This window comes from Schistocerca gregaria, chromosome X (genome assembly GCF_023897955.1).
Source record: "Schistocerca gregaria isolate iqSchGreg1 chromosome X, iqSchGreg1.2, whole genome shotgun sequence".
NCBI classification, from domain to species: domain Eukaryota; kingdom Metazoa; phylum Arthropoda; class Insecta; order Orthoptera; family Acrididae; genus Schistocerca; species Schistocerca gregaria.
Genome location: NC_064931.1, coordinates 742,885,445 through 742,909,468, shown reverse-complemented (window position 1 = coordinate 742,909,468; position 24,024 = coordinate 742,885,445). Strand labels below are relative to the sequence as shown.

Sequence of the window (24,024 nt, the reverse complement as noted above, 5' to 3'; positions counted from 1 at the left end):
TCTGATGACTTTACGAGACAGTAAATGACAGCATCATCTGCAAACAATCTAAGGCGGCTACTGAGATTGTCTCCTATGTCGTTAATATAGATCAGGAACAATAAAGGGCCTTTGACACTTCCTTGGGGAACGCCAGATATTATACTTCTTTTTTACTCGATGACTTTCCTTCTATTACTAGGAACTGTGACCTTTATGACAGGAAATCACGAATTCAGTCGCACAACTGAGGCGATACTCCGTGGGCACGCAGTTTGATTAGAAGACGCTTGTGATGGGCCCTTCTCGCCAACTCCAAGGACTTGTGTGGAAAACTCTAGAACTGATGCTCTAGTAGTTTGGACCCTTTAGCTCCACACTCACAGAAAGAAAACCAACCAGTCCTTGTTAACGTATGTCAGTTTATTCGTGTGATGTTATTGTACTCTTGGATTACACAATTTGCATTGTGCGCTCTTGCATATCCTGCATTGTTATAAAGGTAAAGGTAGAGTCTGTGGCACACACCCGTTACCGGGCTATTGGCTTAACAGCAGGTCGAGTACAGCCTTTATTTACACCAGCACTAGGAGGGGGAGAATGGCGGGCCCATCGCCCAGATCGCCTTTCTCCCTCAGGAACAATCCACGGTACTCATTTGATAGTAGGCTTAGTAGACTGGGACCGTCTGTGGCCGAGAAGTTCTTGGCGCTTTAGTCCGGAACCGTGCTGCTTCTGCGGTGGCAGGTTCGAATACTGACTCGGGCATGAATGAGTGTGTTGTCCTTAGGTTAGTTAGGTTTCAGTACTTCTAAGTTTAGGGGACTGATGACCTGAGATGTTAAGTCCCATAGTGCTTAGAGCCATCTGAACCATTCTGAACCCTATCCAGGATTGGGCCCGGGAGCTCCTCCACTGTCAATCTGGTGCTCTGTCCACTGGACTACCACAGCCACGCCTGGATTATTATACCACCTAAATATACAAACATCAAAAAAACGTTTCCGAGAGTTCCGTAACCTGTACAGAATTTTGGAATAGAGATAAACATAAACATTATTTCTGCCATTTTTATTGCTCATGAAAACAGCACATTGCATGTTGTACCGCCATACAGTGAGACGTTCAGAGGTGGTGATCCAGATTGCTGCACACACCGGTACCTCTAATACCCAGTAGCACGTCTTCTTCCATAGATGCATGCCTGTATTCGTCGTGGCATACTATCCACAAGTTCACCAAGGCACTGTTGGTCCAGATTGTCCCACTCCTCAACGGCGATTCTGCGTAGATCCCTCTGAGTCACGTCGTCCATAAACAACCCTTTTCAGTCTATCCGAGGCATGTTCGATAGGGTTCATTTCTGGAGAACTTGCTGGCCCCTATTCGAGCGATGTCATTATCCTGAAGGAAGTCATTCACAAGATGTGTACGATGGGGCGCTCATTTTCGTCCATGAAGAGGAATGCCTCGCCAATATACTGCCGCTATTGTTGCACTATCGGTCGAAGGATGGCTTTCGCGCATCTTACAGAGGTTACGGCGCCTTCCACGACCACCAGCGGCGTACGACGGCCCCACAAAATGCCACCCGAAAACAACAGGGAATCTCCACCTTGCTGCACTCGTTGGACAGTGTGTCTAAGGCGTTCAGCCTGACCGGGTTGCCTCCAAACACGTCTCCGACGACTGTCTGGTTGAAGGCATATGCGACACTCAGCAGGGAAGAGAATGTGATGCCTACCCTGAGTGGTCCATTGGGCATGTTGCTGAGCCCAACTGTACCACGGTGCATGGTGTCGTGGTTGCAAAGACGGACCTCGCCATGGACGTCGGGAGTAAAGTTGCGCATCATGCAGCCTATTGCGCACAGTTTGAGTCGTAACACGACGTCCTGTGGCTGCACGAAAAGTATTATTCAACATTGTGGCGTTGCTGTCAGCGTTTCTCTTAGCCATAATTCGTAGGTAGCAGGCATCCACTGTAGCAGTAGCGCTAGGGCGGCTTGAGCAAGGCATGTCATCGACAGTTCCTGTCTCTGTATCCCCTCCATCTCCGAACAACATCGCTTTGGTTCACCCCGAGACGCATGGACCCTTCCCTTGTTGAGAGCCCTCCCTGGTACAAAGTAACTGAGGTCGCGATCGAACCTCGGTATTGACTGTCTAGGCATGGTTGAACTACTGACAACACTAACCGTGTACCTCCTCTTCCTTCCTGGTGGAATGACTAGAAGTGATCGGCCGTCGGACCCCCTCCGTCTAATAGGCGCTGCTCATGAATCGTTGTTTACATCTTTGGGCGATTGTAGTGACATCTCTGAACAGTCAAAGGGACTGTGTCTGTGATACACTATCTACAGTCAACGTTTATCTTCAAGAGTTCTGGGAACCAGGGTGATTCAAAACTGTTTTTGATGTGTGTAATTCCGTGAATGTGGAATAAATTGTGGTAAAACGTTGAGAGAGGTATGGAGATTCGAGAAACTTGAATTAGATGTTACGTCATCTCTACCACAAATCTATATGTATTTTCACTTAAATTAATTTTTCCTAAGAACTCTCATGTCTTTCTTTTCAGAAAGTTTTGAAGATGCGCTTGGCAGCAGTCTTCCTCCAGCACCTGCAGAAACCATCACATAATCTCTCAAAGGCAAGTCGTTTAACGTCTGTTCCAAGGCTTTATTTCCATAGTGGATCTGCATTACGTCAGCAGAATGGCACGCATGTCAAAAAAGGTTTGTGGATTTTTTGCTTATTTACCCAAAATCATATTCACAATTATAGTAAACATACTAGCAAAAACCAAAGACAGAAAAATAAAACTTCACTACACATAGATCCAGCCATGTAGTGAGATACAGATCTAGTTTGAGAAGAATTTGCGTGTTTTGTATAATTCTCTTTTGTATATACATGTGACCAAATTAGTTGGCTGATATCAGAGTTAACGTTACAGTATTTTTTTATATCTGAGGAAAGTTACAACGATACTTCTGCCTGTCTGTTACGTCATTTGCGCTTTCCCATTTGTTTGTAGTAGCGCAATATTAATCCTAAGGCAATGAGATGTTAAGCTCTGGGAGATGGAAAGAAATCCATCATAAATCTAAGGCAAACAATTTTCCAAAAATGAATGTTTTATGTGTAAGCGGTATTCTCTATCCATACATAGCAAATATCTAATTTCAACTTCATGGTTCATTACCAAGCACACATAACCATGTTGCTTAACAAATGCAAACAAATTTTATATATAATTGGGTAAGGCAGAGCAACCGTAAGAACTGGCTACATTTAAAGTTGCTGTAGTGAATTAATGGCAACCCCCCCCCCTACTCCTCCCCGTCCCCTCCCCCACATCTCCCCCCCCCCTCTACACACTTGCTGAAAAAAGATCACTACATTCTGACAGCATTGTTTCTTACCAAAGTCTTGTAATATGGAGGACGACATTAAACTATTTGGTATTGAATCATCCTCGATGTGTAAAGTATGTATTATGAGAAAACTGGATGGGTAGTCATACGTATTACAGATGACGTGTTGGTGATTGTTGTTGGCAATGGTGGTAGTAGTGTAGTACAGTTGCGATCCAATAGCAGCAAACTCTCAGTTGCTGGAAAAAAAAGAATGGTGTGAACCGTAATTTAACCGATAAAATTTCGAAGGTAGCTCAGGGGCATTTTCTAAGTATTTTGGCCTAACCCACTTATGGTGGCTTGTAACTGGTTACAGAGAAATTACACTCCTGGAAATTGAAATAAGAACACCGTGAATTCATTGTCCCAGGAACGGGAAACTTTATTGACACATTCTTGTGGTCAGATACATCACATGATCACACTGACAGAACCACAGGCACATAGACACAGGCAACAGAGCATGCACAATGTCGGCACTAGTACAGTGTATAACCACCTTTCGCAGCAATGCAGGCTGCTATTCTCCCATGGAGACGATCGTAGAGATGCTGGATGTAGTCCTGTGGAACGGCTTGCCATGCCATTTCCACCTGACGCCTCAGTTGGACCAGCGTTCGTGCTGGACGTGCAGACCGCGTGAGACGACGCTTCATCCAGTCTTAAACATGCTCAATGGGGAACTGATCCGGAGATCTTGCTGGCCAGGGTAGTTGACTTACACCTTCTAGAGTACATTGGGTGGATCGGGATACATGCGGACGTGCATTGTCCTGTTGGAACAGCAAGTTCCCTTGCCGGTCTAGGAATGGTAGAACAATGGGTTCGATGACGGTTTGGATGTACCGTGCACTATTCAGTGTCCCCTCGACGATCACCAGAGGTGTACGGCCAGTGTAGGAGATCGCTCCCCACACCACGATGCCGGGTGTTGGCCCTGTGTGCCTCGGTCGTATGCAGTCCTGATTGTGGCGCTCACCTGCACAGCGCCAAACACGCATACGACCATCATTGGCACCAAGGCAGAAGCGACTATCATCGCTGAAGACCACACGTCTACATTCGTCCCTCCATTCACGCCTGTCGCGACACCACTGGAGGCGGGATGCACGATGTTGGGGCGTGACCGTAGGCCAGCTTCATGGAGACGGTTGCGAATGGTCCTCGCCGATACCCCAGGAGCAACAGTGTCCCTAATTTGCTGGGAAGTGGCGGTGTGGTCCCCTACGGCACTGCGTAGGATCCTACGGTCTTGGCGTGCATCCGTGCGTCGCTGCGGTCCGGTCCCAGGTCGACGGGCAGGTGCACCTTCCGCCGACCACTCGCGACAACATCGATGTACTGTGGAGACCTCACGCCCCACGTGTTGAGCAATTCGGCGGTACGTCCACCCGGCCTCCCGCATGCCCACTATATGCCCTCGCTCAAAGTCCGTCAACTGCACATACGGTTCACGTCCACGCTGTCGCGGCATGCTACCAGTGTTAAAGACTGCGATGGAGCTCCGTATGCCACGGCAAACTGGCTGACACTGACGGCGGCGGTGCATAATGCTGCGCAGATAGCGCCATTCGACGGCCAACACGGCGGTTCCTGGTGTGTCCGCTGTGCCGTGCGTGTGATCATTGCTTGTACAGCCCTCTCGCAGTGTCCGGAGCAAGTATGGTGGGTCTGACACACCGGTGTCAATGTGTTCTTTTTCCATTTCCAGGAGTGTAGATTTCGTTTGATTTATTACGCCGAAATAACTTCCTATGTGTATTGCAGTGAAAATACTTCCGTAGAAGAGCACATTTCCATGGTATGCACTGTGTAGTTTGGAAACAGTCTTATTGCTTTAACTAACGGTACTTGCTGTTGATAACAGTAATGCCCAATTTGGTCTTAACTCTCAAGCTTCGTTCAGTACTGCTCAGTTCCTCCTCGGGTTTATTTTTCTGGTAACGTTAGTTGTATGTTGACAGTGATTTACAGCAGTACAGATAGGAATTAGTTGATGTGCACCTCGTGTACGGGTTCAGCGAATGCAATGGAAGGGCGGCACAGTGCTGCTCCTGCAGCTACAGCAACCACATCACAGTACTTTTGCATTTGAGCACTGGCCGCTGGCGATCATGTGCTAGAGCACATTGTAAATATCTAACTAAAATTACTCCATTCCTCTTGGAGTGCAAACCAGAACTGGCACTAAAATTACGCAGTTTTTCTTGGAATGCGTGCTTCTGTGCAAACAAAACGGACGAAACCATGTTTTGTAGTTTTCTCTCCGAGGTAACTAGACACCACAGTGTCGAATGCTGTGACTTCAGTCATGCTACAATCTGCTCAGGGAAGGGACGCAGCTGTTTGTGTTTGACTGCGCATGCTCTGGTGTGAAGTCGTCCCTGCTAGCGCTAACAGTTCTACACTCCTCATTGCACCACCTCAGTAGAGCACTATTGTGGAGTGCTGTTGGTTCGTCGACGAAGTGTGTTACAGCGTATTTTGTCTTTGAAAGTACGCGTAAAGAACTGGGCAAGCAACATGGCGAATTCCGTAGATGATATGCTTTTCCAATAGATCTTTGGAGGAGGAAGTTAGAGTTAAATAGTAAGGTCGACTAACTCCAAATTTAAATCAATATCAAAAGGCTATAGATGGTGGTGAAAAAGAGAGAGTATGAGGAAATTTACTGTGAAAGTATCTGAAAACAGTTGTATCTGCATGTGTGATGTTCACGATGCATTTTTTTTTTTGCTTTCTTTGCTTGTTATTTGGAAACAGTAATGTGTGAGGTAGAGTGGGAGTGAAAAATCTAGGACATTAAAAACATAGCGGAAATCATAAACACACAAACACACAAACAACATACTTGATCGTAGAACATTAGCTACACGTAATAAAATGACAATATTAACTCGCACCTATATGGTGACATAGTGAAACACAATCAGCAGGTAGAAAAAACATATCTGTGCTCTCTAGAATTATTGATTGTATAAAATTCTGTGGTATTTTTGAACTGGCTTTGAGAGGCACGACGAGAGAGAAACACTGAAAAATCCAGGCGTCTTTTTGGATTTGATAGACTTAATTTCTGATATAGACAGCGCAGTGAAAGAACACGTAGATGGTGAAAGGTTTTTAAGAGGATTGCAAAATCCATCCAAAATCAGCTGCTGGACTGTATGTTGGAAACATGCCGTGAAGTTATCTGGAAAGATATAAACCGGATTGAGTATGCTGTTACAATGACAAATGAAACAATAGATGTTTCCGAAAAGACACAGTTACAACATTAGTGTTGCACTATGAAAAGAACAGTGCGCCAAATGAAATGTTCTGAGGATTTTTCAAGGACATAATGCTGATGTTCTGAGATGTATTTTGAATGCTATATATCGTTTGTTCAAAGATATGCCACACAAAATTATAGCATAAACAAGCAATGATGCAGCTGTAATGGCGTGCAGGCAAAACTGTGTGCATTGTAATGTGCGCAGTTAAATTCAACAATGGAACACACTGCTTCTACAACGGTGTTCTTTTAAAATTCGTCAGGTTTTTCGACCTTCTTTTCAAGATCGTCGGAATGACTTTCCACATTAGAGGCATTTGCGATACGAAGGGTTACTAGTGGGCTAGGTATTAGATGGAATTTTAAATCACGTACCACAAATGTGATTACGAGAATAAATCCTTGCTAATGGAATGTTCGTCGTTGCTAGAAAAATCGCTATCCGACCAAACGGGCTGTCAAGCAGTCCGCTACATTCTATAAGATTCATTTTTCTAATGGCTGGTATTCTTCCAAAAAGTAATGCCTCGCGTGTAGATCATGTACAGTCAGTTGCAGGTATCGGTATCTCGTCTCATGCAGACTATTAATAATAGTACACAGCTACTGCATGGGGTTGTCTAGGAGGGAGAGGCCAAGGCCTAAGTAAGAGTTGAACATCAAACGTGACCAAAATATTTATTAAACTATATATGCTTAAAAGATCAATGAAACCTATTAAGAAAAATTTACTTGTAAGTTTTCAACAATTAATTAAAAACAAATTAAGAACAATAAGAAGTCTCAAAAGTTAAGTTTCACAAATGTGCACACCGCCGGACATGTGCTGCAGTGTTTGCTTTGGATTCAAGTATAACTTTAATACACTGTCACCCTGACCGACAGTGTACTGTTAAAAATATAGGAAACCTAATGTTGTTCATGGTTACGAAAATATGTGTTCAAAGACAAAAAATTAGCTCTGCTCTTCACTATCACAGTTATGGAAGCAAATACTTTCAACAACTCGCACCGCAGAGGCAAAAAAATGTTGCATTTCTATGAAAATTAATCACTATCACTAAGTTTCAATTCCTATAAAGAGATACCATGTAATCATTAAGACAGAAAACTGTTTTTGGACAATCTTATGTGACAGAAGGACGACGCAAAAATTTAATAATGTATCTATGCTTCAAAACGACAGCAACGAAAAGAAATATTTGCGTGTCACAAACAACTTAGCAATTCACCTTCTCGTATTTTCCGACAGCCTGTTCACTGATTTACTATTGCCTGGTATCACAGAATGTTCCACTACACTGTTGACCAAAGGAATGAAAACGTACTAAAACAATGACAAAATTTACATTCAGTTCTCCCAAAACACACACACACACACACACACACAATTTCAAAAAATACATAATTTAGAAGAAAACCAATGCAACAATGTTGCATCAAGTAATTTTTTTTTTTTTACTCACGCGAGTACTGTTGATCAAGAGGCAGCTCAACCCTGACCTCCGAATCCAACTGGCTGCAGCCAGGTAGTTACTCATCGTAGATCAGACATAGATACCTCCCGGATGATCGAGAATTATACGTAAAGCGCTATTAACTGCTAGTATCATCTGACATGAAAAAGGGTCTTTAAGTTCAACAAATAATCAGATTGTAAATGATCTTTAACCCCTCAGTCATGGAACTGAACACAATATAGCTACGAGTGTAGCTACACACCCGCATACCAGTAAAGTGGCAGAAACCATGGCCTGCAGCATTAATAACAAAAGAAACAATAGGGGCTTTGTTACTGAAAACACACCAAAATCTCAATGAAGAGAGAAGATTTGACCGCCAACAGCAATTCATTCTCAAAACAAAGCCTGATGGCGTAATCGTAGCAATGGGCCGCCACATGGGACGGAGAGTCAACAAGATATGAATGGATGCACACCGTTGGCAAACGAATATGGGTTACAGTAGCAGACAGTACCTTAAAATGCAAAAAAAGTATAAATAAATAAATAAAATGGAATAAAAATGGAGTTACGCATGATAATGACATAATGTTGGCCTTTTACATCAACCCCTCAACCAAGTTTTACCAAAACTCGACTACTGCTGTGTGTATAAACACTCCGAATCGCAAGGTTTTAACCAAACGCGATACATGCATTCTTACAGTTACTGAAAAAGTTGACAAATGTAATATAATTACTCTCTAGTGTCTCCGCTCTCTTTCCGCAGCAAGCAGTTAACAATAATGGAGTATACTGGTTGCTTTAAGCACTGTTACACATTGTTGTAACAATCTTTACTGGTGGGAAGAGGGTTGCAACCAGACTTCATTGTCGTCGTAAAACCTGCAGTTTACTTTAACACAAATATTCACTTGACGGTCACGTGTACGTCTACAAAGATGTTTTGCAAGTGGAAATGTTCCGATGGGAGAAAATCCAAATTCAAGAAGAGCTTACATCGACCTAAAACGCAAAGCAAGAAATAATCATTAAATGCAACCATGGCCTTCAGGTTTCGCCTTCCAAAGCTATAGGAATCAAAAATTGCCAAGTTTCTGATCTCTACTACGAAGATATTTCCCACTTTCATCATTACGTGACATTATTAAATAAAATGAATAAGATAAGTTTCTGTTCAAATTTCTTAATATTTCTTCACCTCAGCGCAGAGTAATGCACACCCAGAATGCAAAAAGGAAGAAAACAGAGACAGTGAAATATATCATTAAAAAAAGGAATGATGAAATAGTGCCTATTTGTGCTTCCACTTTCCTAGGAGTATCTGGCATGTGAAAGGATAGTATCCTATCTAGCAAAAAGGTTGCATCAAAGAAGCAAGTTGCCAAAGGAAAGGAGACGAGGCGACACAACAGGAAGGGTTCATAAGGAAGTAACCATTGCCATTAGCAATTAAATAAAAAAATATAACTGCACAGAGAGCCACCTTGTGTCAGTAAGTGATACAAACTCTTGAGTACAAGCTGACATCCTGAGACGAAAGCAACCATGCCATCCAACAGTACTAACATGTACAGTTTTATCAAAATAAAGAATGATACGTAAAGAAAAGATTTGTCTGCCGTGCTAAAGTATTTTGAAAGTCCAGATGATGTAAAGGAGTTTTAAAGATGTCCTAGGCGAATAATGTATAGATGTAAGAGGGAAAACTTAACAAAAATGTGATTGTCGCACGGAACACTTATAGTATTATTCATTTCTTACTTGAAAAAAAAAAGGTTCTGAGCACTATGGGACTTAACATCTATGGTCATCAGTCCCCTAGAACTTAGAACTACTTAACCCTAACTAACCTAAGGACAGCACACAACACCCAGTCATCAGAACCCGGGAGCCCTGGCTACCGCACGACCACGAACTGCGGACTCTTACTTGATGTAGTATTGATGATGATATAAGCTACATAATTATGTTATAATAGTTATCACTGCTATTATTGTGTTATGCCTTTGTATTTTTGTTATTACTGTTTGTATTCTCTATAAAGTCAAAAACCATAAATAAAAAAAAAACTGTATAAGATAAGCAAAAATATGCATTTTATAACAATGCAGCCATTTAACAAACACTACAGCACATAAATTATGTTGTGGGAAAAATACACGGAGTTAAAGAAGGCAGCAAAACTGATATCAGCAATAACTGTAAGCATTTACCGACTTTTGAAGAAAAAAAACCTGTAAAATCACACCTTAATATACTGTTATCAAAATTAAATATTAATATATTTCACTACAACGCTGTATTAATGTCACTGAGATCTAGAAGTCTTGTAAAAATTCAGAGGCTCTAATATATATATCTAGGTGAAAACACAAAAATTCGTTTTATGAGAGACTGTATCTGTTGAATTTATCGAGTTTTGAAAAAACAGTCCTGTGTTGGAACGAATCCTTGTCTCCCAGAATTAACATGTTAACTAGCAAGCATCAAAGCCGCCCACAGCAATATAAATGAGGTAACTTAAATCAAAGTCCACAAAGCTATCATGTATAAGAAGGTAAAAACACAATATGTCTTAATTACAGAAAGTAACAATTTTACGCTGGTATAATAAAAATTGTTTGTACCAATTTTTATTATATTTTATTTATTTACTTATTTATTTATAATGAAATTGGTACATACAATTTTTATTATACGAGTGTAAAATTGTACAAACACGTACAGGCCTCTTGAACTCGCACTCGACGTACCAACGACCGGGGTTAAGCAAGCAGGAAGACTGAGTCGGTATATTCAGAGTTCTAATAGTCGTGAAGGTGAGTAAGGCGTATAAGCAGACCGCGACAATAGAAAGGAACATTTTGCGAACCTCACACTGTCCCCAAATTCACTCAACAGAAGGAAGACACCTCACCATAGTTCTAAGATATACTTAAATGGATATGGGGTCTGTTCTTTCGGACATGTCCGAAAGACACCATATCCATATAAGTATACAGGGTGAAAAGTATTTAAACCGACAAACTCTGAGAGGTTGTAGAGGACATCAAAACAAATATTTTTCCCTAATGTCATTTTTTCCTATGAGGATTATTTAAACCGGTGGAAGCCGTATTACACTCTTCAGTTGTAGGCAACTGCTATCCTCCAGTGTAGTAGTGCATTGTCTCTGTTTGCTAATGGAGCGATACACCTGTAGTGAGTACTCTGATATGGTTGGTGCGTACTACGTAGCGCACAACGGACGAGCTGCACAGCGGGTTTATCAACAACAATATCCTAATCGCCGTATCCCGCATCACACGATCTTTGCTGCTGTGTACCAACGTGTGCGTGAGACCGGGTCATTTAGCAGATTACCTGGATAGGGACGCCGTCGCACGGGAAGAACGCTGCAATTTGAGGAAGCTGTCTTGCAGCATGTGGAGACTGATCCTTCAACCAGCACTCGTGCAGTTGCACGTAACATGGGGACGAATCAGACGAATGTAAGAACAGTCCTTCGAGAGCAATTGTTACGTCCATTTCACTTACAGCGTGTCCACAACCTGGAACCAGTTGATTATCCACCCAGAGCACAGATTTCGCAGTGATACCTGGAACAGTGTGAAATGCATCCTACATTTCCATCCTCTGTGTTGTTTACCGATGAAGCAACGTTCGGGCGTGATGGAGTTTTCAACATGCACAATTCGCATGTTTGGAGTGAGGATAACCCACAGTTACTAGCGCTCATCAAATGCGCTCCTTCGTTAATGTGTGGGTCGGTTTGTTAGGGACTGTTTAATTGGGCCGTATTTGCTACCTAGACCATTAAATGGCAGGCACTATTACAATTTTCTCGCCAGAGCATTGGCAGAATTGCTGGAAGACGTCCCGCTCCCTACAATACAACGCATGTGATTCCAACATGAAGGGGCGCCGGCGCATTTCAATCGTCGTGTGTGTCGATTCCTGGACCGACGGTTCCCAGAAACGTGGATTGGCAGAGGTGGTCCTGTACCATGGCCTGCTCGATCGCCAGATATGTCTCCTCTGGACTTTTTTGTTTGGGGAGAGATGCGCAACCTTGTTTCCGCATCTGTTGTTGCATCAGAAGAGTATCTGGTTGCCCGGATATTAGCAGCAGCAGGAACAATTCAGGATACTCCTGGGGTTTTTACCCGTGTCAGACAGAACATGATCCGACTGTGTAACCTTTGTTTACGTGTCAATGGAGGCATTTTTGAAAATCTACTGTAATTGAAATTGGATTGTGTTAATGTGCTGTCTCTTGCACATAAAAAATTGGAAAAGTGTTTGTTGGTTTAGTTAATTTGCCGTCAGAGAAATCCTCCTCTACCTGTTTAAATACCGCCATTGGAAAAAATGACATTAGGGAAAAATATTTGTTTTGATGTCCCCTACAACCTCCCAGAGTTTGTCGGTTTAAATACTTTTCACCCTGTATAGCTCTGGCAACACCGGCCATGACCTTCTTCTGTGCAGATGCCCACATATTCCCCGAACTCTTACGGGGCTTGGTAAGAATGTCTTCCACGAGTAACGAGTGTGTTGGGGTGGGACGCTACGAATGTAGTGTGTGGACATACAAGGTGAGATTGTGGGTCTCGCGGGAGGCGTGCGCGAGATAGTCGCTGCAGTCGCGCTATCCTCTCTGCCCTCACTGGCTCAGATGGATAGAGCGTCTGCCATGGAAGCAGGAGATCCCGGGTTCGAGTCCCGGTGAGGGCACACATTTTCGCCTCTCCCCGTTGATACATATCAACTCCCGTTATCAGCCGAAGGTATTAATATAATTCTAATAGTTCTAAGACGTCTAGCTTCCCTCTTAACCAAGGCGACGCAACCACAGACTTTCGCAGCAGGGCCAGCTTCGGTCGGCTCGTGTCCTCCGTAGCCGCCAGGAAGAAAACTTATTTTCGGATACGCGACCCGAAGCGGAATATTGAAGTCCAGTCGTCCGATAGAGAACTCGCACGGCTCAGATCACAACACGCCGTGCGTGAAGAGCCCTTCCTGCTCCGCAGCCTGTCACCGTCTGACTCACCTACACATTGCCACTCGTTTACGGCAAAACGGCAGGCCCTCCGCTGCAGGCGAAGATGGCATGCAGAAGACCTGTCGACACGGTACGGCTCAAATAATAGAAGGGCCTCCATCGACGACTCTGATACCACACTCTCAGCAACAGCCACTTCTCACAAGGGAACCTTCCCATCGCACCCCCCTCAGATTTAGTTATAAGTTGGCATACTGGATAGGCCTTGAAAAACTGAACAAAGATCGATCGAGAAAACAGGAAGAAGTGTGGAAATATGAAAAATAAGCAAAATATACAAACTGAGTAGTTCATGCCAAGATAGGCAACATCAAGGATAATCTGAGCTCAGGAGTGCCGTGGTCCCGTGGTTAGCGTGAGCAGCTGCGGAATAAGAGGTCCTTGGTTCAAGTCTCCCCTCGAGCAAATAGTTTTTCTTTATTTTCGCAAAGTTATGATCTGTCCATTCGTTCATTGACGTCTCTGTTCACTGTAATAAGTTTAGTGTCTGTGTTTTGCGACCGCACCGCAAAACCGTGTGATTAGTAGGCGAAAGAGACGTGCCTCTCCAATGGGAACCGAAAACATTTGATCCTAAGGTCATAGGTCAACCGATTCCTCCACAGGAAAACACGTCTGATATATTCTATACGACACTGGTGACGGCATGTGCGTCACATGACAGGAATATGTTGTCGACCCACCTAACTTGTACACTTGGCGAATGGGTAAAAAGATTCTTCTACATTGCCCGATTTAGGTTTTCTTGTGGATGTGAAAATTACTCCCAAAAAAGTGATGAAAACATAAGAGTTTGTCACATAAACTGCAACAAATGAACCCAACAGTTTCACAGTAGCACACTTTTCCCTGTGCTCTGTCAAAACATATGTTTTTAACGTTTTCAAATTTTTCCGTGTGTAGAGCGTCAAATCCTGCATATGTCCAAGCAAATCTGAACATGTCCTGGAATTTTGGACAGCAAAGATGATTATGTGTGAGTGCCTGAACTTTGATAATTGTCTGAAAACAAAAAAATAAACTTTCCGCTCGAAGGAACACTTGATTCAAAGACCTCTCGTTCCGCAGCTGCTCACGCTAAACCACGGGACCACGGCGCTCATGAGTTCAGTCTAGCCTTGATGTTGCTTATCTTGCGCATGGACTACTCAGTTTGTATATTTTGCTTATTTTTCATAGTTACACACAACGTCTTCCTGTTTTCTCGATTGATCTGTGTTCAGTTTTTCAAGGCCTATGCACTGTGGCAACTTATAACTAAATCTGAGGGGGGTGCGATGGGGAGGTTCCCTTGTCAGAGCAAGCGCCAGAATACAAGTTTTTGTCGACGTTCTGATGAAAAAGAGTCTGCAGTAGGATTAACAGAGAAGTCCGTGTCGTTTCCTAGTCCTATATAATGTAGACGCAGCAACGCTGCTGGATTCCTCAAAGTTGGACGAATACTCAAGACGTTTCCCAGAGACAGAATTTAATGTTGCTGTCCAGGCTTCCACCACGTTAGAGAAACCAAGACAGAGCTCTCGGTATTGTACCAACGACCAGACTTAAGGAATATCGCTGAAGCAGTGTCTCCAATTCTGCAAGATAGCTTCTCTCAGATACCAAACCTTCGGAAAACATTAGCGACAACACAGGTGACAACTGCTGAACCTGAAAGATGTTTTTCATCTGTGACGGAGACCAAGATCTTTCTTCGGAATACCATGTCAGACGAACGACTTAATGCCCTCGCAATGCTCTCCATTGAGAAGAATATGGTAACCAACGTTGAGGGTTTCATCTTCAAAGTTACAGATAAATTCTGAAGCAGAAAACAGCGACGAATGGACTTAAGTTTTCGTTGCTGATTAAGTAAATTAAACTATCAGTAATCTGGCCGTCAGTAGTCCGGCCTCTCACTGCCAGTAATCTGGCCGCTAGTCGGTCAAGCAGAAATGATGTGTACAACAATTAACTATCGACCGCAACAATATTAAACAATATTATACATAACTCAAACTGTGCCTTTCTTTGCAGCTTAGTAGCAGGGTTTCTAAGAGAAAACACGGTATGATCGACTTCAAAGAGAAACTCGACATTGTAAATAAGTTGAACCGAGGTTCTTTGCAGAAAGACATTCCTGCGGAATACAACGTTGGACGAACAAGTGCTTATGAGATCAAGAAAAACATGTTGTTATCCGACAGTTCTCAACTCAAATGGAGAGCGAGGTGCAGAAACGGAAGGTTCTATGAATGAGTGCGAATGAAGAACTGGGCGTAGCTGTTTGTAGATGGCTCATACAACAGCACAGTAAAGGAATTCCCGTCAGTGACCCGATAAGAAAGGAAACAGCAGTTGCATTTAACAGACAACTCGATGGTAGTAACTTGTTTGCAGCAAGCGAAAGTTGGTTGTCAATCTGGAAAAATCGACATAGTGTTCGGCATCGGGATCAAAAGTATCCGGACAACACAGAAGCATACGTTTTTCATATTAGCTGCATTGTGCTGCGACCTACTGCCAGGTACTCCATATCAACGACCTCAGTAGCCATTAGACATCGTGAGAGACCAGAATGGAGCCCTCTGCGGAACTCACGGACTTCGAACGTCGTCGGGTGATTGGGTGTGTCATACGTCTGTATGCGGAATTTCCACACTCCTAAACATCCCTAGGTCAACTGTTTTCGATCTGATAGTGAAGTGGAAACGTGAATGGACACATAGAGCACAAAAGCGTACAGGCCGACCTCGTCTGTTAACTGACAGAGACCGCCGGTAGTTGAAGAGGGTCGTAATGTGTAAAAGGCAGACATCTATACAGCCCGTCACACAGGAATTCCAAGCTGCATCAGGATCCACTGCAAATACTATGACAGTTAGGCGGGAGATGAGAAAACTTGGATTTCATGGTCGAGCGGCTGCTCATAAGCCACACGTCCCGCCGGTAAATGCCAACGACGCCTCTCTTGGTGTAAGGAGCGTAAACATTGGACGACTGAACAGTGGAGAAACGTTGTGTGGAATGACGAATCACGGTACACAATGTGGCGATTCGATGGCAGGGTGTGGGTAAGGCGAATGTCCGGTGAATGTCATCTGCCAGTCTGTGTAGTGCCAACAGTGAAATTCGGAGGCGGTGGTGTTATGGCGTGATCATGTTTTTCATGGAGGGGGCTAGCACCCCTTGTTGTTTTGCGTGGCACTATCACAGCACAGGCCTACACTGATGTTTTAAGCACCTTCTTGCTTCCCATATTGAAGAGTGAAAGCTGTTATCAAGGCTAAGGGTGGGCCAACACCATGTTGAATTCCAGCATAACCGATGGAGGGCGCCACGAACTTGTAAGTAATTTTCAGCCAGGTGTCCGAATGCTTTTGATCGCATAGTGTACCAGTCACCGGAGAAAGTCGCTCAGCTAACGACAAAAGACGCAGACGAGTTTGCAAACAAGATACGGAAGATGATAAAGGAAGAAGATAAAACTGCTCATGCTTTGCACAATGCTGATGAACCGGGCCTTTTTTATAAGATGTTTTGCTCTAAAAAGTTAGCTGCTAAGAGCGAGAAGGAAGCTCCTGAAAACAAAAAAACAGAAGAAGCGCGTACCATTAATGGTGTGTCGTGACGCAAATAGAGCTCATAAACTGCCGGTCATGGTGACAGGAAATCCCAACAGAGGAACAGAACTACGCCAACAGCGCAATATTGTTTTCAGAAGAAAGCGTGGATGGAGAGAGAAATATTGTCTCCGCCATTCCCCGAAACATTTGTTCCAGCTTCAACAAAAGAGCTTCCACTGAAAGCTATCCTTATCACTGCCAATGCTCCCTGTCATCCTTATAATTTGACTCTAAAATCCGATGGTATACAAGCACTCTTCTTCCACCCAATGTGACAGCCCTGATTCAGTCCACGGACCAGGATATTTTGTACCCAATTAGATGTCATTTGTGGCATGCATTTCTTGTTTCTTAATGGACGAGTGTGATGACGAGTACCAAGGCTATGTTGAAGGTGTGGAAAGAAATCAACTTACGTGGTGTTGGTTTCCAAACAGCAGAAGCATGGGATAAAGTGAAGGAACTACCTTAATGAAGAGTGGAGAAAATTCAACACTTTTCCATCCGTTGAAGCAAAGTCGGAGGCAACGCTGAGCACAGCAATGAGTCAGTCAATTCGGAATCATCAGTTAAGGGCTGAAGTCAGGGGAGTGCAGTAGGTGGTGTAACACTCTGCAGCCCCATCAGTCAAATCAATCAGTAACAGTTTGCACAGTACGTGCTTGAGCATTGTCCTGTAAAATGATGGTCATGTCCTGCAGAAAGTGTCATCACTTCTGTATCTATGCTGTTCATTTTTGGAACACCTACGACCCGCTTAGAGACAGGAGTGATGACACTTTCTACAGGACCTCACCATCATTTTGCAGGACAGTGCTCAAGCACATACAGTGTAAGCTGTTACTGATTTGACTGATGGGGCTGCTAAGTGCTATACCACCTATTACACTCCCTTGACTTAAGCCCCCGTAAGTTCAACTCGATTTCTAAACTGAAGGAAATACTTCACAGCATTCGCTTCAGAACTGCTACAAATTCGTCGGGCAATAGACCCCGCCGCTCGAATTGTCAACACAACTGGCACTGCTAAGACTTTCACATCGCTGGCAACGGTTTATACACAATGCTGGCGACTATTTTGAAGATCAGTAAAACTTTGAAACATATATCTATTTTGTATAAGCTGTATATAAGTAGTTGCCACTATTAAAGTTCCAACCCTCGTATATTTTTGTGAATTTGATTTATTTTTATTTTTGTAATATTGTAGCACACTATTAAAATTTTGTACGAGCCGCCACTGCATTTGAGGACTGTTACGTTGCTTTGTGTTTGTATTGTACAGCTTGGTTATGGCATATTCCAGGCCGTTACAATGCTGAGATAGTATCATCACAGATAAAAAGGTAAATGAGTAGGAAATCGAATAAGTCGTATATACATTATTACCCTGTAACGAGCCACTGGTGACCGCGGATCCCTTATACCATAATACACAACGTCGGAAGCTCTTTAAGACTGTTCGCAGGTGATGATACAATGATCAGTCAGAACACTATGACCACCTGCCTAGTGGCTGGTATGTCCACCTTTGGCACGTATAACAGCAGCGGCGCCTCGTGGCATGGAAACAATGAGGCTTTGGTAGGTCGCTGGAGGGAGTTGGCACCACATCAGCACACACAAGCCACCTAATTCCCGTAAATTCCGTGAAGGGGACGATGAGCCCTGACGACACATTCAATCACATCCCAGATGTGTTCAATCGGCTTCAGATCTGGTGAATTGGGGGTCCAGCCCATCAGCTGGAACTAGCCACTGTGTTCCTCGAACCACTCCACTACGCTCCTGGCCTTGTGGCATGGCGCGTTATCTTGCTGAAAGATGCCACTGCCGTCATGGTACGTAATCGTCATGAAGGTGTATGCGTGGTCTGCAACCGGTGTGAGACACGCCTTTGCCGTCATGGTGCCTTGAATGAGCTGCATTGGACCCATGGATGCCCACGTGAATGTTCCTCAGAGCATAATGGAGCCACCACCAGCTTGTCTCTGTCCCGCAGTACAGGTATTAAGGAGCTGTTGCCCTGGGAGACGATGGATTCACGCCCTCCCATCGCCATGATGAAGAAGGTGTCGGGAATCATCAGAAAATGCAACGCTATGCCATTGCGTCAACGTCCAGTGCTGATGGACACATGCCCAATTCAGTCGTAGTTGTGGATGTCGTGGTTTGAACATTGGCATATGCGTGGGTCGTCAGCTGTGGAGGCACATTGTTCGGTACACCGTGTGTTCAGACATACTTGTATCTGTACAACATCAAAGTCTGATGTTAGTTCCGCCACAATTCGCCGCCTGTCCTGCTTTACCAGTCTGCCCAGCCTACAACGTCCGTCATCTGTAATGAGGGGTGGTCGCCGAAACCCACGACGTCTGGATGTGATTTCACCTTTTTTTCACCATGTGTTGAAGACACTCACCACAACATTCCTCGAACGCCCGAGAAGTCGTGCAGTTTTCTAAACGCTCTTGCCCAGCCTCCTGGCCATCACAATGTGCCCTCGGTGAAACTAAGATAGATCGCGCACCTTCACCATTCTATCCGGGGACAGCAAAGTCACTGATACTTCATGCACCGTACGTGTGTCTTAATAGCTGACATTCCTCGCCAGGTGACGCTGTTATCACATGTACGGGTTTATATCGAGAGTAGGTCGGTGGTCATAATGTCCTCGCTGATCAATGTACATTCCACAATCGACGCAGATGTCTCTTATCTTGAAACTACAGCCAGGTTTCCTTCATTTTGAGGCATTCTTTGCCCCAACAAATTTTGGCAGTTTTCCAACATTATAAAACGTAATTTCTGAAATTGACTGCAGCACAGATCTTCTTGGCTTTTTATTCACATTTCCTACAGCAGCTACATCTTCACTGGTAGAGGAATTCACTGTACAAAGACGTCCTCTTCTCTTAGCTACTGGCACGACACCTTAACGTTATTGTTTACTAGGTAGTTTCGTCAAACTCAATAGGAGAATTTTCAGTCAAAAACGAGAATTCGTCATCTTCCCAACCAGATAATTTCGCACTGCTGTCATTAAAAAGATATTCTGACTGTTTATCAGTTAATATTTTATGTATTGTTGTAGAGTGTAGAAATAAGTTATTTCAGTATTCTATTATCGAAGACGAAACAGAATTTCACAAATATGCATATGACCTTAGGTTCACATTCGAGGACCTTCAGAAAACAGGTGATTTCATAGTAAGGTCCAACATGTGACAGGGTGTCCATGGCAGTCATCGTCTTCAACATCTTCCCGACCCTCTTTGAAACGTTCATACCACTCGTAATCACTTACCTTACTCACAGTAATTGCGCCAAAAGCCACAGTAAACATTTTGAATCAGATACTACACTTTATTCCTTTTTTCAAGCAAGATTTAATCCAAATTCTTTGATTCCTCTTTTTCGAAATTAAAAGGTCGCCGAGCACTCGAAAACCCATTTAACTTTTTCGACCGTCAACAGTAAACTACATTTTCAAAACAGCTGAAAATGCAAACATACACTAGGAACATGTGTACCAATAAGACAAAGATTTGGAAATCAGATATATAATAACACAATTTTTAAATAAATTTAAAAATTTGTCTTACTTTTTGATCACACTGCACGCAGCTTTCAATGTTGGAAGAGCTTTGTCATACGACTTCCATATCTAGTGACAATTTGAAATCCTGCTGAATTTTGTTTTATATTGTCTTCCCCGTGGGGTATATTACGTGAGGAAATTTCGTTCACTTTAAGTGCGCAGTGTAGAAAAGATATATTTAAGCAGTTCCTTACAGATTATCGTTTTGTAACTATTTTCTATCATGTTAATGATTCAAATAATATTATTTTCAATTAACAAAATACACATGTGAAACAGTAAATTAAAAAAATGAATATAAAAAGTAAATGAACAATTTAAAACACAAACAAATATAAGTAAAATAAAAAATTAGAATAGTAATGAATATTTAGATATTTTAATTAGTTATGTTGAAAATACCCAGATAGCGCAATGTGTACAGCATATTTTCCAAAAATGGTATTATAGAAACCAGCTTCATTACACAGAGATGTATGTGGCTTGTAGGCTTCTTTAACTTACGTTGTAACAAAAGTTTTCATTTTTCAATATTAATTAAGAATTGCATATTTTGCAAAATTTCTAATTATTACAAAAGTTCGGTATACAGTTTTCAATAACATTAATTACCTATCAACTTTTATATGAAAGATATCTTTTATATACCAGTATTTCGAAGATATTCCCTCTAAATCTACAATGCCAAATTACCTTTTGGGGTGTGTTTTACCCTGTAAAAGAGAAATTGGCCACAAACAAAAAATACGCATTGCTCGTTTTGCCCCCTCTACATCGTAATATTGTCCCTGAAGGCAATTACTATTTATTGGTGGGTGTCAAATAATTTTTGAAATTAATCTGATAGCAACCACATCGCCGGGCGAGAACATACTGCGAACAGCAGCCGCCGCCGCTGCTGCTGCACAGCATAACCACAGCCGCGATCAAAGCAACCGCAGGCCTGCTGCTGTGTCCAATCCGACAACGCTGCCCTTGCTGGCGGACTGGCAACGATTTATTGACATTTCTGTGCGATCCAAGCGACGTGATCAGACAAAAATTTGCATGGGGACGACGAGTCCGACATTTTTTTTTTAATTGGGCGGAATCTGACGACCTTTAAGAAAATCGGCTAACGGAAATACTATTTTCGAACAAGACTACCAACAAGTTTTTAAACAACTTCGAGAATAGTCGGTCACTTCTTCCCACTGATTTCATAAATGATATGCAGTTTGTTGCTCCAAAACGCTTAGTTTTGTTTCATTATTTCTTACGTGAATGTTTTGACATGTCACAAGATTATCACTAGATGTTACTGAGCTATAGACCCCTGTTCCTCATGATATTAACGCACGCTCGTTCAATTTCTCTTTACTTGGGAGTGGCAGCTTCAAATAAATTGGGTGATACATGAAGAAGATTTTATAAAATTAAGCTCCTGTTCACCAAACGACATATAAATGCTAAATAAGTGTTTCCTAAATGTATTTTGTACCAGCACCACGTCTCACTCTCCCTCTTTTTCATTCATTTTAATTCAGAACATACACAACAGAAGACAACTCTACACTACACTGCCCAGCTATTCATTTCTGCATTGTATTAGACGATTATTGATGTTTGTGACGTATTTCTTTGATTTGACTACAATGATGAAGACTACCTACACTGAAGACTACGAAAGTACTAATTCTCATTGCTCAGTACGCTATATGTTCTAAGCAAACAGCTAAAAATTAATGCACAAGTCTACCGAAATTTGTCATTATTCACCATTAAGCTAAAGCTGCTAGAAAAATAAGAATCATTGATTGTTTCTTTTTCGACAATGCAACTCTAGTAATTCCTTGTTTTCTTAAATCAACATACGTTTGTATGTTTCAACGAAATATATTTACCAAGGTATCATATAATTGATTTGATTATGTTTAGACTGATATCTTCGAGAGCAGTATAGCCTGCTCATAAATTTTCGGCACCATCAAGGAATGTCTATGGGCTTAGAAACAAGAGGAACTGGGACTGAAAGAATAGAAAAACTGTACCTGAAATAAAAATAAAGGAATAAGCAAAAAAGGCAATCTGTTCAGAAGTACATATATTTGTCCATTTGTGAAATCAAAAATCTGCTTGTGAGCGACATTCAGTGAAGTGTAGCTCCAGCCTGTGCATGTCAACATGCTTAGATTCTCCTTTGCTTGTCTGGCACAAGGTAGATGAGACGTTGCTGCTCAACTCTGCCCCCAGTGTTCGTTGGGGGGCTGCGAAGGTCACTCAGTGAGTGAGGATGATTCGGGTGACGACGCACTAAAAGTTTCAGCTAGTCTCAATCTGGTTCGTTCCATCCCGTTAATGCCTGTTTCATGGAGGAAGATCTCACTAGGTGGGCCACGTGTGTTCGTGCATTACCGTCTTGGAAGACAAGCCCACCGCCGAAACGTTGACTGTAGGGTTAGACAATGGGTCTAAAGATCCCGTCCTGATTCTGCACAGACCTCGAATTACCTTCGATACCGATGAGAGGTGTCCAGTAACTGTACACGATACTGGCCAAAGACATGAGTGATAAACTCCATTCTGAACCCGTGGCCCAGTACATATGACACGTACATTGGCACACTCGAGAGCAAAACTACTGGTCCAGAAACGCAGAAAATTCGAACTATTTCTCCATAGTGACAGCAAAACTGGTCCAGAGCGCGACCCACAGATACAGGAAATGCGGCATATTCAACGCTCACTCTGTAGTTACCTATGTTCCATGTATAAGGATTGATTATATGACTGACTGGGAGAGGGCCCTCCGGATTGCCTGGTAGCTACGAGATAGATTATGGGCTTGTATGAACGCTCGAATAGCGGCAACAGCAATTGGATACCAGTGATAATGAAGCACGGAGGCTATGAAACTTCTGAGAATGCCTTTATATTGTCCACGTTAATGTGGCTACAACCTATGATCGACGTCAACGTGCAATAACCGCTCACAGACAACAGGTGGCAACACTAGCAGTGGAAGGTATATAAAGCGTGTTGGGGGACGCGGAAAACAATGCAGTCGTTGTCGTAATGCGAAAAAGGAGCGATTTACCTGACGTACAAAAGGTCATGACCATCGGCTTTCGGGCCAAGAGTGGGAGTGTTTCCGAAACGGCTAAGTTTGTAAACTGTTTGCTTGCCACCTTGTTTAAAATATACCGTGCATGGCAAACTGGCGCTATCCAAAACTGGTGCCGAGGCAACTCTGGTGTATAGTGGTCCTTAGACGACACGGTTAACGACGGCTGCAGGAATATGTACGGACGAATAGACGTGCAAGAGTTGAAAACTAACAATCCAGAAGACCTAAGGGGCTACTAATAGTGTTTCCTCAACGACTGTTCAGCGAACATTGCTGCCTGGTTAATGCAGCCATACTGACTGCTGTTCATCGGTGACGAAGGCTGGACTTTTCACGCCAACACCACATCTAGACATCCACTAATGGCGACAGGTGGCCTTTTCAGGTGAATCACGTTTTGTACTCTATCAATCAGATATCCGTTGGCTTATACGGCTTGAAACATCTGAAATCAAATACACAAGACGGAAGAGGGACCTTTGTAGTCTGGGGAATGTTTTCGTG

General features: G+C 43.0%; 1 protein-coding gene and 1 non-coding gene across 2 annotated transcripts in view; both read left to right on the top strand.

Moving 5' to 3' along the window:
• Nucleotides 1-24,024, top strand: part of LOC126298275 (trimethyllysine dioxygenase, mitochondrial) — a 499,530-nt gene that overhangs the window by 86,433 nt on the left and 389,073 nt on the right. The window contains exon 2 of the mRNA XM_049989574.1: nt 2,560-2,716. Within this exon, the coding sequence (XP_049845531.1) occupies nt 2,560-2,716 (157 nt within the window). The remainder of the gene's footprint in view (nt 1-2,559; nt 2,717-24,024) is intronic.
• On the top strand, nt 12,806-12,880 carry Trnap-ugg (transfer RNA proline (anticodon UGG)). Its single transcript has one exon. It is a non-coding gene; the product is annotated as a tRNA-Pro (tRNA).